At 37.4% G+C, this 17,008-nt stretch overlaps 1 protein-coding gene across 1 annotated transcript in view; it reads right to left on the bottom strand.

Annotated features, from left to right (window-relative positions):
- The window catches only part of LOC104625284 (guanine nucleotide-binding protein G(q) subunit alpha-like), a gene marked incomplete at its 5' end in the record, with an annotated part of 33,527 nt that extends 23,112 nt beyond the window's left edge, over positions 1–10,415 (bottom strand). Inside the window, 1 exon segment of the mRNA XM_010292909.1 lies at positions 10,194–10,415. Within this exon segment, the coding sequence (XP_010291211.1) occupies positions 10,194–10,415 (222 nt within the window).
- Positions 10,416–17,008: the final 6,593 nt, after the last annotated feature.

Below are 17,008 nucleotides of genomic sequence, written 5' to 3'. Positions count from 1 at the left end.
TTTCCCTAGATTTCTTCACTTACCAGATCAAAGGTAGTTGGAGTCTCTAAGTGTCCTAGATTATACATTCAAACACAGAATCAAGGAAGCAGTGTCAAAACCAGTAAGAGTACCTCACAGAAAAAAAATCAGATAGCATGCACAAAATCCTTTTAAAAGAAAATCTCTGATACTGAAAAATCATAACCAGAATCTACAGTCCAACAAAAGCAATTTAGAATATATCCTTCATTTTTTGTTTACCAATAATGACATCTATCACCTACCATTTTTCCTTTTAACCTAAAACTTAATAAGCAAACATACTATTTTATTTATATGAAAATGTCCCAGTTCTTTGTTGCACAACCTTACCTTTTCATCTTTTTATTATTGCTAGTTTCATGCTGTAAGCATACAGCAAAGTCAATTAAATTCTTTTCAAGTAGAAAAAAAAATTCTGTTAAGTTTTCATTTGTTGTTTTTTATTTGTTTATTTTTTTAAGAGAGGCATTTCTGCTGAAGAATCACTTGTGCTGGAATTCAGATTTTAATGAAGTTTGTGCATTGTTGCTGTGAAGCAAAGGAGCAGGTGTTCTCTTCTACTGACTTTAACAGTTCTGCAGATCAGTTACACCTCCTGTTACCATATGAAGATACGTAATTTCACATTCTGCTATCAACTTCAAGGGGATTAAATATGTTTCTGGAAATCAGACTGAAAGCTTTCCCTCCAGCACCAACACAAAGTTCTCTCTGAGATACTCTAAAATCACTAAAAACTCCTTAAGTCTCTCTTAAAATTCATGTAACCTCTAAGCCAAAGTAACTTAATTAATTTAAAAAAAAAATTAGCTTTGGGTAAAAACATGTATCATTGGGATTAACATCAGGGACTTTCTCTTCCACTGTACCCACTGCTTTAAATCACATCTGAAGGTTTTTCATATACTGCAGAAGCAAATCGTCTCTCACCAGTCAGGTGCAATCTTCCTAAAGTGCCAGTGGGAGCAATCAACAATCATTATCGTGACTTTTGTATTAAATGCATAACACTATACTTCTATGGCCATAGTACTACATAGACAAAAACCAAGACATTTTATCTTCTTGAAGCACAAGAATAATTTTTGGACTGTATTAGGAGGGGATTTTTCTGCGTAACTAATTTGTTGGGTTGACTCACTATTTCAAAGTGCTGAGAGGGTATCCCTCTGTAAATGAACACAGGTGACTGTTTAAGTAAAAAGAAAAGACAACTGGAATACCACAAATATTTAAAGACATACTACCAGCACACACAATTTCCACATATTACTACTATAGCTGTTCCTGCATCATTGAAAATTTTAAATTTCATTTATTTGTTTTATCATAGTTTAATTCACTGCCACAATACAGACTTATATTTTCAAATCTTCCTCATACCAAAAGAGTTGGAAACATAACTTTTTTTTTTCCCCCCACATGAAAGCTGGGGTTTAAAGAAATTCTCTGATCACCAGGGGAATGCAGAACTTAAGCACAGACTTTAAGCATCCTACAGCTGATTAAACTAACAACTTATTTACTTTTCAGTTAATTTACCAAGCAGCAACTTTAAATAAAAACATCAAAACACGCTAGCCAATTCTTCTACACCTTCAAATGTGCTGGCTCAAGCCCTACTGTAGCTGCACCTCTGCCCATCCCCAGCTGCCAGCTCTTCTGCTTGTGCAACAGCTTGGTAACATTTCTGGGAAAATTATTAGGAATACTGAAGAAACACTATTGTTCAAATTAAGCTAGTTTATTTGATAGATACAGCCTGGGGTCTAGGAAGTCCATAAGCTCCAGCAGGAAAGCAGAGTGGAGTTACTTCCTCCAACTGGCTTATCTGCAACCAGAAGAGGACTTAAGAAGCCAGGGCTATGTGAATGTTTCGAGCCTCTAAATTCACATGGGTGAGGAATGAAAGAAAATGAAGATTTTTATTGACTCTTTTGTATATCTGCTTATTAAAAGAAAGAAGGATTCACCATGGCTTTAAAGCACTTCTCTAATGCAGCCCTGAACAAAGCACTGACAAATATATCGCTCACCTGGGCAAACAAGTCCTGAGCACATACAAAAAATTTAAGCACTTAAAAGATATGCATGGGGTATTTTAGCGTAAGTGCGTAACTCAAAATGCATGCACAAAATACTGCCATCAGCCTTTGCAATGCAGCTAACTCTTCAACGTATACTTGAAATGGCTACACATGCACTCTTGCAAACAAACCACTGGACTTGTCATAAACACACATTTCCACAAAACGAGTGTTGCCAACAATTGCCCAAATCAGATGTTTCCTCGGTTTATTAACTTCAAAGTTTAAAAACATAATAACGATATTGATACTGGAAATACCCTGGCAGCTGTCCAGAGGTCTAGTCCAAAAGTGGCTAACCACCAGCGTTACCATGGGGAGTTCAGTTGTACAGGTAGCAGCAACTGTGCAAGCCATTTAGGTCTCAACTGTATGGCATTCTGAGTTTATTTTTCCCACCTGCTAAGAAATGTCTTCCTTTGATGAAACACGCTGTAGCTATATGGCCTCTCACCCAAACAGTAGCTACTCAGATAGGTATTACACATAAGGACAAAAAAAGGGAAAATTGCATAAAATTACTTTAAAAAAAAAAAAAAAGCCAAACCACACAGGCCTGAGTAAATTTATAGTACAGACCAAGTTTAAAAAGTTAATTGTACGCGTAATTAGTTTTGTAAAAATGAATTTTAGTGGCTGCTGAGGTAATCTTCCAGGGGTTGCTACAGCAACAGGCAGAAGGTGCATTACCCAGGCGATGTGTGTGTAATGAGTTGGTGGCAGCGGCCCTTCCTTGACGTCAGGAGAAACTGCCACCGTCTCACAGCACACTTGTGACCTGCACACTGACCAGAGGCAGAGGAAGCCTTTTGTTTCCCAGTCAGCGCTGAGAGAGAAGTACTTTTTTTTAATGCACTTTACATCACCTATGAAAAGGTTCCAGCCTGCAGCCAGCTTCAGGGAAGCTGCCAGGCTATGGAGGTGCTAATGATGCCCTTGCAAGAGAGCACATTTCAAAGGTACTGTTTGTCGACACTTCAAAATAAACAGCAGAAGTGGGATCATGGGAGTTTGGCATCAGAGGAGGCTCTGTACTTTCCTATATGCCTTTCCCATACAGAAATCAGGCAAAGTGGGACCCCTAACCTTAATAAACAGATCAGAGTTGTTTTAACCAACAACCTTCTTCAATAAGCCAAATATAACCCCCACCACAATGACGAGGTAGCTCAACATTCAGCCTTAATTCATTTCCCAGAGCTACATCACCTGCTGAAGACAGACCACCAAAACTTATTTGCATTTACTTTCAGTGAATGAGGTCTTGAAGCACCTTCCAACATGAAGAAACATGGGGCAAGCAATTCAAACAAACACCCTCCTCCAGCCATGAGCTACTATTTTCCAGCATCTTTGAGGTCAGATTTTTGTTGCAGGTAATCAGGTGATAAAGTAGCATTTTCGCAGGAATAATTTGGTAAGATGGATTTCTGTAACTTTAAACTAAGTTTAGTGTATAGCTTAATTAATCATAAGAAGGCATTAAGGCATGGGCAGTCAAAAGTACAAAAGCTACAGCCTTCATCCATCTCTAACACTCATTTCCCTTTCAGAGGTTAAAAATGAGATTGCTCTATTAATCAGTACTGCCTAATAACTCTTCCCAAACTCGGCAGGCAAAACGGATGTAGAAAGATGCTGAATTAATATTCATTAGCACACTAATAAACCCTGTGCTTAGACGGAGTCTGCCTGCGAGAACTTGTGCGCACAGGAGAAATCTCTGGGGAGCAGAGTGCCTCTGAAATGCACCGCTGAGGAGAAGGGATCTGCCTGGCACCAAACCAGACACTCAGAGGAATCTCTAAAACAAGACCAAACATGCTGAAATAGAGGTAATTACTGACCCTGATAAAAGGGTCAGTCTAAAATGAGTAAAGATGTGCTGTTAGCATCCAGCCAGCAAACAACGTGCCCGTTTCTTTATAAGGGAAGAATAAGAGTACAGGGGAAGAGGGAAGGGACGAACCCCAAGACACTCTACAACCTTTGTTGTTTAACAGAAAATTTGTTGGGTGATTTCAGTGTAACCACAGCTATAAAAGCAAGGCTTACCAGCAACATTTCATATGCAAATGCTTTCACTGTGTTTAACTACATGACCACATGGCTGACTTTTTCCAAGTATGATAGTAACCATGAACATTTACATCTTTTCAACCCTCAAGCTCTCAGGTTTAATGCAAAAAAAAAAAAGTACTTTTCTCGAAGTTAGGATAGTTCATAGGTATGAGCCTCTACAAAATGCTCTCTCTCATACACATACGGTGGCAGTACAAGTGAAAATAAAACCCTAACCAAAGTCTATGACTAAGGCTGATTAGGCAAACTATTTCATAAGATTTGACTGAACTTTGGAGACTGGCTATCCTGGAATTGGGTGCAGCTAACCCTCCTTGCTGTTGCTGGGGTTTGGTGTGGCTTTTAAGGGTTGGAGTTTTTGTGTCTTTGTTCTGCAAAACTCTGAACTGGCTGATGTGACTACCCCAAACTAGCAGTAATTTTGATGATGCGCTGGAAAACAAGCTTTTAAAGGGAAAAGCCTTTTTCTGCATTTTTGAGAACACATACAACTTTCTTTAACATATGCTAAATGTTAAAGTTGCTCTAGCAGGATTTTTCCTACCTCACAGAGCTGCCAGAGTAACTGACACAAGCGTCCTGTTCACTAACAGGCAGCAGCACAGTAAATGGAATAAATTTTCAGTGTACAAACACGAGCCATGAAAAAAGCTAAGTGTAAACAAGTACTGGCTACGTTTTCAGAATTTCTGTAGAGGTTTGCATTTCTGAGCTTCTGCACCTGTGGTGAAAAGTTGAGGCACGTTTACCAGTTTCCAGAACTATCTAATCTTAATCTAAAGTAATCACAGTAAACCTAAGAGGTTTGCAGTGAAGCAGGAAAAAGTCTGCACTGTGTTCTTTTTATCCTTATTCCATCCAAATCGTACCAAGCTGTCTCCCTCCGTTTCCTACATGGCTAAAAGCCAGCCTTAGCAAAGACTAAAAAAAAGCAAGTCATGAAATAAAAAAATGTTTGTGCAAACTTTTCTTAATAGGAAATGTGGCTTAAAAATTGTACAGATACTAAAAACATGTTCAGTGCTGCATGAAAAAAAGGATCCTGAAAGAAATACATACTGTATATTGCTTTATATAACCCCGCTTCCCTTTCTGAACTTCCCTAGTTCTGTTGCATAATTTTCAGTTTTTCTATAGGATGCAGTAGATTTCATGGCCCATCTTTCTTCAGACCTTCCTTTTATATTTGGGGACTATAGCTATGGCATAAGACAGGGTAAGCATGGTTCCGCTGCTAGTATTTGACCTTAATCTTCAGACTTTAATTTTATTTGCTGTTTTTCTTTTACTGCAAAGCTTATACAAGTAAGGCTGTGTACACTGTGAATACATAAAAGCAGAATCTACTGTTCTGCAACACAAATTGCCCCCAAATACAGCTTTAGAACCTTGAAGTACATTTCTATAAATGAAGGGAAGAAAGAATCAATAAACAATATTAACATGTTTATTAAATAATGATGCGCTAATGTATCTTACAAAAATCATGAGTATATGGTTTTCTCACCCACAACAAATGACTGTTGCACAGATACCAGATAGACAGTTGTTTGTAATTTGCTCTACCAGTGTCAGCTGCATAGCAGGTCTCAATTTAGGACAATATTAGTCCTTCTGACAGGCTCACACACTCCCATGATGCCCTAAAAATTCCCTACAGTTTCATGAAATAAAAGAATGAATGTTCTAATTGCTAGAGGCAATACCAGCAAATGGAGTAAACTGCTGCAGCAAAAACTTCCCCTAAACACATCCTATTTAGCACCCAGTAATTCCACTGAAACACACCTGTTTCAGAACTAGAACATGGAAGCAAAATGTTACTTTTAATGCACAGGTATGAAGGAATTAATTGTTCAGTTGAAGTTAACGAAAAACTTCAAACTCAATGGAATACTATCACACAAAAGTTATTAATGACCAGAGCACTACGATTCAGGCAACAGTTTCACAAAAGGTGAAACATGAACTTTAATGAGCAGACATCATTACGATTCATGCCCTTCTTTCCTGTTAACAATCAGTGATATTCTGAAGAAGTCCTGAGTCACATCCTGGAGCTCTTACTACATGGTAAAATACTGGAATCTGCATTTCTGTACTAACTGTCCAGCTAACTAAACTCACATGATCATAGGTATGTGCATGGCTGTGTAACTGTAGGAATTAACTTGTTAAAGGTGATAGAAAATGCAGAAATAAAAGCCTGAAGGACTCTCATGTATGTATGAGAATGCCATGGCATGTATGACTAATAAAGGCAGTGCATTAAATAACAAAGTGGGGTATTAAATACCCGCTGGCATCACTAACACAGCAGGGTAGGAACTTGAAGGAAAATTATATTTAATTATTTGAAGTGTTATAAAACACAGCCACAGAAGGGGAACTAAACAGATATCTTCAGTGCTTGTGTAGCAACTAAAAAGTCCTTGGCTGGAGGTACACATGACATAATACTTCCACTTCATGGGGCCAGAGAAAAATGAAGTTTTTCAGCAAGGCTCTGGGACACTTTCCAGTACTAAACACTTCCTACTTTTTCTTCACAAACAGAAATACCTTAGTGGCATATTGGGGAAAAATGGTCACAAAATCTCCATAAATTCTAGTTGCAACCCAAATTCTGCAAGTTGTCACGTAACTGTGCAATGTTACTTACGACAACTGTCTCTCTGACAACAGTAAGACTGTTGCATGTCCTTTCTCCAGGCTTTAAAAATCATACCATTGACTGACAACCTGTTTGCATTTGGGTTAAGGTCTTGACACCCTGTACAGTATATATAGAATGACCTCATCTCACGCAGCTATCACTTAACGCAATCCACAGTGTGGTATTGGTTTACATCTGTCTCACACTGTGAAGACTATCTTAAAGGGAAGTGGCTTAGTGGTAAGTAGGTGGCTAAGTCACCCTGTCATGTATACAGGAAGTGAATAATCTCTATTTACCTTATGTACTCTTGACTTTACCACAGAGAAGTCTAGAAATCGGTTTTAAAAACAACAAGAACACCCAACCTTTGGAGCAACCAAAGGCAAGGGAAGAGAATGGAATGTATTTGCTGAGCCTCAAAGAGGTTCAAATCAACTCCCCTGATGCAGGAAATTTTCTTTCTTAGAATCTACTCTCACCTCTTCTGGTAAACACACATCTCATATATTCTTCCAGGGTACTAGCAGTGGGTGTAAAAACATCAAAAGTGTAGCTAACAATGACAAAAGCATGTCAAAAGATGACAGAAAGTTTAAGTATAGAAACATACAGTATCTATTAGAAACCAGAATCAGAATTTAGAAACAATAAAAGAAACAGAAAATACAGAGGAAGATATTTAGGAAGACAATGTGTAATAACACTGAGGGGTGAAAAAGCAGCAATACAGGGAACAGACTGAAAATACGACTACTACAAAAACACAGGGGAAAGCTACTGAGAAGATGAGAGGCTCATGCAAGGCATGAATGAAGAATATGTGTGACATATTGACACATAAGCATATGTGTCAATATTTTTAAGCATATAAGAGATCTGGTGGACAACAAAACCATTTTGGTTTATACATCAGGTCAGAAGAAATCACTAGGACTCAACAAGTCAATGGGCACCGAGTGCTTACTTCTGTCTTACTGCCTTGTGAATCCCAGTAGTAAGTTTTAAGCATTCTGTTTTCTTGTTTTGTGACAGGGACTTAAAGCTAGCAAATTCTTTTTGGCTAAACACACACACTGTATTTTCGAAACAATGTTTCTTTGGTTTCTGCTAATTGCTTTTACTGGACTTACATACCTGAAAAAACTCTACTTGCAAGCATAAATACATGACAGGCTCTTCTAAAAACTCATATACAATGATTCACAATTCTAATTTAAAACAGATTTTGCAGAAATCCATAGTATTAATTCTAATAGATTACAGTTAAAATCACCAAATCTACAAAAATTCATGTTAAATTGCTGAACATGTTTAGCTTGAAAAATAACCAATCAAATAGTACATTTACCTTGTGCAAGGCAATGTACTAGCAATTTACTTCTATAGCTACTTAATGAATTATTCCCTACCATTTTTAATACTACCCAAAAGATCCACTATGGTGAACAATTTCATTAGAACTAGGTCAAAACTATGGTATTCAGCACAATCTGATCTGAAGTAGCATCAGACGATTATTTCCTACTTTGGAGACCAAGTAATTCTATTTTTATCTTTTAAGGCAAGCACACAAAATACCTACATTTATTTCAACTTTAAAAACAGTATCACATCTGTTGTGGAAATAAAGTTAGGACCTACAAATACAAGAAATTCAAAGTATAAGACAAGCTCTGCTTCACCTGCTACTTAACGTTTGCTGCTCATTTCAGTATGGAAACAATATGAAAGTATGTTGTCAGTAACTTGGCTCTGAAATTTTATTTTCACCATTTATGCATCCTGAATTTTTTCACTTTATGTAATATTCTATTTGTTTTCTTACCACTAAAACCCAAAACACAGTATGGCATCTTTGGGGACAGTGAGAATCCAAACAATAAATGAGAGATGGCACTGGTTTTCCACCACTCTGCTCCAAATTATGGACACACAAATATAAAAGTGGTATACTGGGGAGGTAACTAGCTCCACAGGACAACAAACTGCATTGGACAACAGGAACCCTATGCATGGGGCAAATATACCAGGAGAAGAACATGGTGTAGTGAAAACATTGGAGCAAATCTAGAGACCTATGTCATGCATCTGTAGCTCTTCAGCTGCATAAATTGCATAAGCAAGATACTATTAAGTTTGTCTTGACTAAATCACATATAAAGTCTTGTACTAGGCAAGAATCCTCAGACAGCTGGGCAGATAAATGTCATCCCAGACCTCTCATGTGTACAACCCTGTTCCAATGAGCTTAATGGGAACTTCACGGTACCTTTCTGTTCTTCTGTGCTTTCCTCAATAAGAGGCTTTCATTCATGTACACCTGACAAATGTGGAGTGTAATGACATCATCAAAATAATTTTCATAGCTAATACAAAAATTCATGTGGGAACCATGGAGGATTTTGCCACAGCTTTTAATAACTAACTATGCTGTATTTTTAATGGTCAACACCAAAAAGTCATCACCTCTTACCATTATCCATTTCTTTGGCAACAGATAAGAAATTTTGTCTAAACTATATGCTACAAAACTCAAGAGTAACTGGATTTCATGGAGTCAACCTTCAGGCTGCCCTCAGATTCCAATGTTAAATTTTACACTGTTATTTTATCAGATTCCTGCCCCAAGAAACTAAAGGCATAACAATTCAGAGATAGTTTAGTCACATATGCTTTTTTATTATTGTTGATCTATAACAAACAGAGTTTAACTTAAAGCGCTTTTCCTGTTGTCTTACTGGCAGCCATGTTCTTGAAAGTTTAGGCTTTCTTTCCATAAAAGAAAGGCAGTTCAGAAAACACAAATACTTGCTTAGTACTATTTACCTCACCACCAGGACTGCAAAAGCAATCTGTGAGGAAAAGGGGAAAACCTGGGAAAACAGGAGTTCTGGGGCATTATAGTTTTTACAAATTGTATGGAGGTCTACCTTCATTGCACTTCCCAGTATTCACTACTGTCATACTACATGAAAGTATTTTTGTCCAGTTTGCATTTCTGAGTGTATGTCGGAGCAGAGTAAGGGCTTGAGCTGCTGTAACAAAAGAAAATAAAACCAGCAGTGATTAACTATGCCGAGGCAGAATCTTACTTTAATAATTCAAATGATCACAAACTGTCATTCTGTGAAACAAACACAGATATAATCCTAAACGAGATGTACTCCGCTCCCTAAAGTATCCTCCAAATTCAATTTACTAAGTGTATATTCAGGTATGTTTGTACTGCATATGCATACAAACATGCATACAGACTTACAGTATAAGAAGCTAAAAACCGAACATTACTTTGTTAGAAAGAGAAAATGATGTACAGTTGTTTGTAGCCACTGTGTACTTACTATTTAGTTGAATCTGATAATTGATACTCCCGTCGTCTATCGTAACACTCCTGAATTCCAGGGTCATTCCATAAGCTTCTTATTGCATCTACATATGGGTTCTCAAAAGTTGACACCTTCTCTACATCGACTTCTCGAACTAACTGTGCATGAGCCTAATTAAAAACAAACAAAACAGTGCAATTTACTTCATTTTCTATGTTTGCAGATAGCTCATATACACTGGATATGATTAACAGGAATAATTTTTCATATTGGTCACATCACCAACATGTATATACAGTTTGAAAAATCAAACAACATGAAGAAGGTTGTTAAGACAGGAAAAGAAGACAACCATTATAGGGAATTCCAGCATTGAGGAAGAACAGAAATAAATGTCAATTTCTTATGGAAAGTATATAATCTCAACATGGATCAGCATATTATTTACCTTTCATGATAAAAGACACTGTTAAACAGAATACCCACCATTCATTCTACTAACTGAACCACTCATTAGCAACTGAACCCAGGACACTTGCACAACATAACGATAGGAAAGACAGTAAAACCCCAAAGTATGCAAAGATGGTTATTTTACCAAAATCTGCACTCATGGGAATGAACTTAGTGATGGTGTAGGAAGGAAACAGTACTGTTGATTTGTTGGAGAAAACCTTGAAGCAAATGGTGAACGAATAAGAATATGTAAGAGTACTGAGTAAATTATGAACGAGTGATGATACGGTATGTTCAAACACAGACAAATAGTGATAAATATGACATAAAGACAGAAAGTGAATTAATAAACGTACATATGGTCTTTTATTTAAGACTATGCTTATTCCGAAGCATTCCCATTAAATTTTATATTTAATTAAGAGAATTTTAAAGAAAGCTTTCATTTTTAATTTTTCAGGTACAATCTTAAAGCACGTAAAACATGCTTTTTAAATGATGACCAGTTAACCAACCTGACAGGTTTAGACTCTGATGGTACCTGAGAGAATGGAAAGGAGGCAATTTGCCTTTCAGAGAAGCTCTTTATGTTACCACAAACGTAACAGTAGTTACTACTGAAAAAGAAAAGCAAAATTATTAGAAATTGTCTCTAATTTCAATTTGTACTATAAATTATGGAGATTCTTAAACAGTAATGTCTAAAATTGGGAGTTGCTAATAAAAAATAATCCCTAATAAATCTATCACCCTCCTAAATACTTAAAATTTAGTTAAACCCTATGGAGTCAGAACTACCAAAGAAATATTGCAGAATGTTTCTGATTTGTCCTGGAAGTATTACGTACACATTTCAGTAACACACACAGGAATGTATGTAACTGTGTAGAGACGCATGCACATGTGTGCACACACTCACACACGACAACAGATGAAGACCCGGTCAAGCAAAAATCTGAGGGATTCAACTCTCATATCTAGTCTACGTTTGAGATGAGGACACAAACTTCCTTCCACTTAAAATTAGGTATACTGAAAGGAGTGTTCTTGTTATTTTTTAATAAATTTGTCCTCTGTTTACACACATACAATCCCTACTCCCCTTTTTAGACAGCCCAGGAGAATAAGGCTACTTCTCATTACTTAACAAAATATTATACTGGCACCTGTTGTTTACTCAAGAGGAAATAAAATCTTCCAAGTTCAACGTATGTTCTCTGTTATCAGAACCCAAATCTCCAAAGTTCTAACAAAGGTTATTTTCTTACGGATGATACCCACACATCCCCAAAAATGTCTGGACAAATCACAGAGGGTTCCTACATTCTCAAAGCAAGTAACAAGAAATGGTACTCTACTAAAACACAAGCCAATGTTCTTGTGAAACTGCGTAGTTTTTTTATCAAGCTCAATTCTGTATTCTATTGCACTTGTGTACATTTGAAAGAATGGTGCCTTGAATATTTTCCCACAACTTATGCCAAACTGGTAAAAGAACATATGCAGATACTATTTTTTTTGTTGTACTTGAGCTCTAAAATTAGGGCCAACTGATACCAAAATGCTGACAGAGCTGAACGACTAACTTACTATTCAAAAGCTTTCATTTGAAATGTGTCGTAACTGAAGTATTCCTCCAACAGGTCTGTAAACATTCTCTAACAGGTGCTCCAGTATTCCACATTGGTAGAAGAGAGAATCTTAAAAGGTAACCACTTCATTCAGTTATCTATCCAGACTGACTACTATAAAGTTGTCCAAGATCTGGCATTGTTTTACTTATCAGTTCTGTATTTTCTGCCATACAACTAATATGACTTTGCACTACAAGACATAACTTACCAAATAAACTATGACATATGCCAAGAAGTTAAATCCAGCAAAACAATTGATTCAACTTATTAAAAAGAAACAGCATTTCCTCAGTGGACACTGCTTCTGCTTCCCTGGGCTTGCTTGAGCAGACTCATGACAGCTTGTACCCTACTGATACACAGCTCTTCACATCAGTGCTGTGTTTCTTAAAAAGGTAATGTGCCTCCACATAGATTTCAAATCTTTATTAATCCTCAGCCATGCTTTCTTGTTCCCAGAGGTACTATACTTCCCCGTAGACAACAGTTTTTCCTTCTTTGAGAGCCTTTGTCAGGCAACATCTTTTGCTGGCTTCTGACGTCCGGTGGTGGAGACAGAGATGAAAATACAGGGTCTCACCTATTGGCTTAATTTTTCTCTCATTTGCTCTGGTACAAGTCAAAAGTAATTCTAGTGAAACCCTGTGAGATGGAGAAGCATAAATCTAATGCGGAAGAAGAATCAATCATGCATCATGTGTGGTGTCACCACTGCTAATTAGTGGATTTAGTTTCCTTCCACTAATGTAAGAGCAAATTTGGAGCATAACTTTTGATCTTAGCACCCAAGCATGACTCAGATCCAAGGACTTATCATTAATGCATTTTATGCAAATATAAATGTTATTTATAGTCATTATTTTTAGTCATTATTTATCCTTTCACTTTACCCTAGAATTGACATTATTTTGGGGGGACAAAAGGAAAAAAGTCAAGCTGTTGCCCCTGAGAAAACTGTACCTTGTTAGAGTTCTCTCTTTTGGGACCTCAGTAATTGTTATGAAAGCATTAAAAAAACCCCCACAAACCAGAATGACAGACAAAACTGAAGGATTCTGTAAATACCACCAAATTCAAACTGGTCAGTAAGTAACAATTAGTTCAGCTGTAGTGTTCCACAAACAAAACCTAGATGGTGTAGTTGACTTCTCAGTCTAATACCTGACATTAGCAGTCAACATTTTCCATGGCCTCCTGGCAATATAAGAATACTTGTAAAAACTTCTGCATTATTTGCTAGCAATCTTATAAAAACTCATTCAATTCTTTTTATCAAATCACATAAATCTTAAATTTAATAGCTTCTTCACCAATTCCCAAAAGTATTTAAAAAGTGATCTCAGAATAAGAAAACTCTGATTTTTGGGAACAGTATTAGCTTCTGAAACCAGGAAATCTGAGCCTGAGGAGATACCAAAATAGCTATCATTTCTCCTCTTTCATCCCCCTCAGAAAACTATTGACAGTGTTAAAAACTAATTCTGAGCTTGAATACCATTATAGTTTTATGCTCATCTTTCTGGCCATACCCTTTTGGCCACAATCCATTAATAAAGTGTATTTTTTTAATCTCTAGGCTTTGTTGTGTCAGTTTTCTACTTATCATCTTCATAATTTTTTGAAAGCTGTCACGCTTCTAAGGGACTAATTGGGACAGCCAATGGATCTGGTCATGTATTATCTCTGTATGTGTTATCACCCATTTGGAGCCTTACAACAGTAGCTACAATCAATGCAGGAAGCATGGAAAAAAGTTCGTATTTTCCCATTCCTTTTGATATAATGTCTGCAATTTTCCCAAATTAGCATTCCAACCTACCACAATAATTTATATGAGGGAGACCAGGCAGAAATACACACTGTATTTCAAAAGAAATTCCTCTGGGATCTTAAATCCACAGAAGTAAGCAATATGCTTGAAACACAGCAGGCAAGGTTGCTTTGTATCAATGGTCTCTGCATACTAGCTGATTTTAAGGTTCCCATTTAAAAAAAACTCTTACATGGGAGGGAAGATCTTCTGTTTTGTAAAAGGATTTCCCAAACCAATCAGAAAATGCCTGTGGCTATAGTGCTTGGCTGTCGGTAACTAAAGGATCAAGTAGAGTGATATTAATTAGGTGCGGAGAGTCTAATTTACATTGATTGCAAAACTGAGAGCAATGGCATGTGCTCAGATCCAAGCAGACCAGGAGCTGAATGGAAGTCATTACAAAGACATCATAATGACTATGGATTTGTCTTTTCCTTTTTCTTTTTTCTTTGGGGGGGAGGGGGCAGGAGGAGATATTTTTGATCATGCATCTTAAAGCAGAAATTATTTCTGTCAGCTCAACAGGAGTCATTAAGTCATTTGCAGATTCTGACCCTAGTGACTTGTAATCTGCAAGTGTGTTTCATACAATACCTTACAGGCATTATAGGCCTGTATAGCAAGATACGCTGCTTTGGGGACTCCTGCAAACCTGTCGATATTTGAAGCAGCTGTAACATTTAAGGAGAGTAGTACTAGTCTATTTCACCGTCTTGAAAAGCAGACAGTTGGGGTATGTGTTCCTTAACATGTCAGAAAGCAGCAACCTCTGACTGATAATCAGTCCAAGGCAGGAAAGTGTTTTTACATAGAAGCCCACAAAAAACAGTTTGTAAGAGGGCTGTAAAGAGGATATTGCTTCCCTTGAGCAACTTTACAGCACAGGATGGGCTAGGGTAAACAAGGAGGAGGTTTCATGGTGTGCTATACCAAAGCACCATATTTACATTAACAAAGTGTGCTATGTCTTGCTGAAACAAGGCTTGGTTCAATGCTAATCATTCTTCAGTTGCTGACAAAGGTTAACAGAGTATCAAACTACCTAAAACAGAATTCGTCACTTTTCCCGGCTTCACCTTCTAAATTTTGGAAAGAGAAAAAAATAGCATAAGCTCTTTGAAAAAGAATTCCACAGACACATAACAGAATGTAAAAAAACAACCTTGTATGAAGAAAACTTTTTCATTACTGGTCATTGTCTCTAAAAAGGCTAGGATACTGGCCCCTAACCCACGGCTTATGGGCAGTACAATGAAATGCTAAGGATTTAAACAAGTTACTTTGTGATTTAAGTTCCAAAGTTAACCCATTCAAAATGCATCTTTAAATGTTAGCTGTAATACTTTTATTTATCTGAACAGTGGAATAATGAATGTCTACATAGAATCATTAAGGTTGGAAAAGACCTTGAAGATCATCAAGTCCAACCATCAACCCAACACCACCATGTCCCAAAAACCATGTCCCAAAGTGCCACGTCACACATTTTCTGAACACCTCCAGTGATGGTGACTCCACCACCTCCCTGGGCAGCCTGTTCCAGTGCTTGACCACTCTCTCAGTAAAGAAATCTTTCCTAACACCCAGTCTAAACCTCCCCTGGCACAAATGAGGCCATTTCCTCTCATTCTATCACTAGTTACTGGGAGAAGAGACCAACACCCACTTTGCTACATCCTCCTTTCAGGTAGTTGCAGAGTCATGAGGTCTCCCCTCAGCCTCCTCTTCTGCAGGCTAAACAACCCTAGTTCCCTCAGCCGCTCCTCGTAAGACTTGTGCTCCAGACCCCTCATCAGCTTCATTGCTCTTCTCTGGACATGCTCCATACACATATGAGGTCTGGGGGTTTTGTTTGTTTGTTTGTTTGTTTGTTTTTATTAGGGCTCACAGAAAGCTTAGGAAGTAGCTGAATAAATGAGAACTTCATTTGTACACTGCAATGAGAGCCCTGAATTTTCTTGCTGTCTTATTTAAGCTGAACCAGACATGCAAGACAAACTCTAAGCCACCACTACAGGACTGCAACCAGAACAGTCAAGCAAGCTTTTATTGAGGAGTATATCAAAATTTTTATATAGATAATAGAAAATACTTCTGAAACTTACATTTTAATGGTCATAGTATTACTATACTCCTTCTTGAAAAAAATCTGTTTTAATAATACAGCAAGAGAAACGTGATGAAACAACTTCTTGTCACCCTAGCAGATTCTTTTGCAAGTGTTAAGAGACATGACAAAGAGTCATGCCAAAAGAGAAGACAAGGGAGGCTAGGTATACAATTTAAATATAGAATCCAGATCTTCCTAAGTGTACTTTGTTACAGTTACCCTACTAGTCTATCCTGAAGTTTCCTATCCTCTTTTTATAAACTAATGGTTTATTTTTTAACAGCGACAAAGTAAGATTTTTCTGATGTCTGGCAGAACAATAAAAAGTTATCTTACTCTCTGCTAAATAATCCAGCCAGTGTGAATAACTGTTAGAAAGTTAGCTCACTTAGAAAATTAAGTATATAAAAGCACAGTGTCTTCATGAAACATGAGATGCTCTCCTATAAGATGGAACATATGTGATGTTTATTACAGGAAAGGAAGGATATGGGATGGTGCAATTACAGCAGCACAGTGTGGATACTGTTTAGAAGTAAATAGATCTAAAGAGCCCAGAGCTAACACAGACTCATTCTGCTACGGCAAATCATAGTATGGGGCAACAAAGAGATGTGATCATTTTTCTATTTACTGTTCAGCTTTCCTGTTTTCACAGAATCATAGAATTTTTGGGTTGAAAGGAACTTTTTAAGGTCATCTAGTCCAACCCTCCTGCAATGAGCAGGGACACCTTCAACTGGAGCAGGTTGCTCAGAGCCCCGTCCAACCTGACCTAGAATGTTTCCAGAGATGGGACATCTACCACCTCTCTGGG

The sequence above is a fragment of the Phaethon lepturus genome, unplaced genomic scaffold (assembly GCF_000687285.1).
Source record: "Phaethon lepturus isolate BGI_N335 unplaced genomic scaffold, ASM68728v1 scaffold16780, whole genome shotgun sequence".
Classification (NCBI taxonomy): domain Eukaryota; kingdom Metazoa; phylum Chordata; class Aves; order Phaethontiformes; family Phaethontidae; genus Phaethon; species Phaethon lepturus.
The sequence above is the reverse complement of the archived record's forward strand: the minus strand, read 5'-3'. Positions and strand labels throughout refer to the sequence as shown.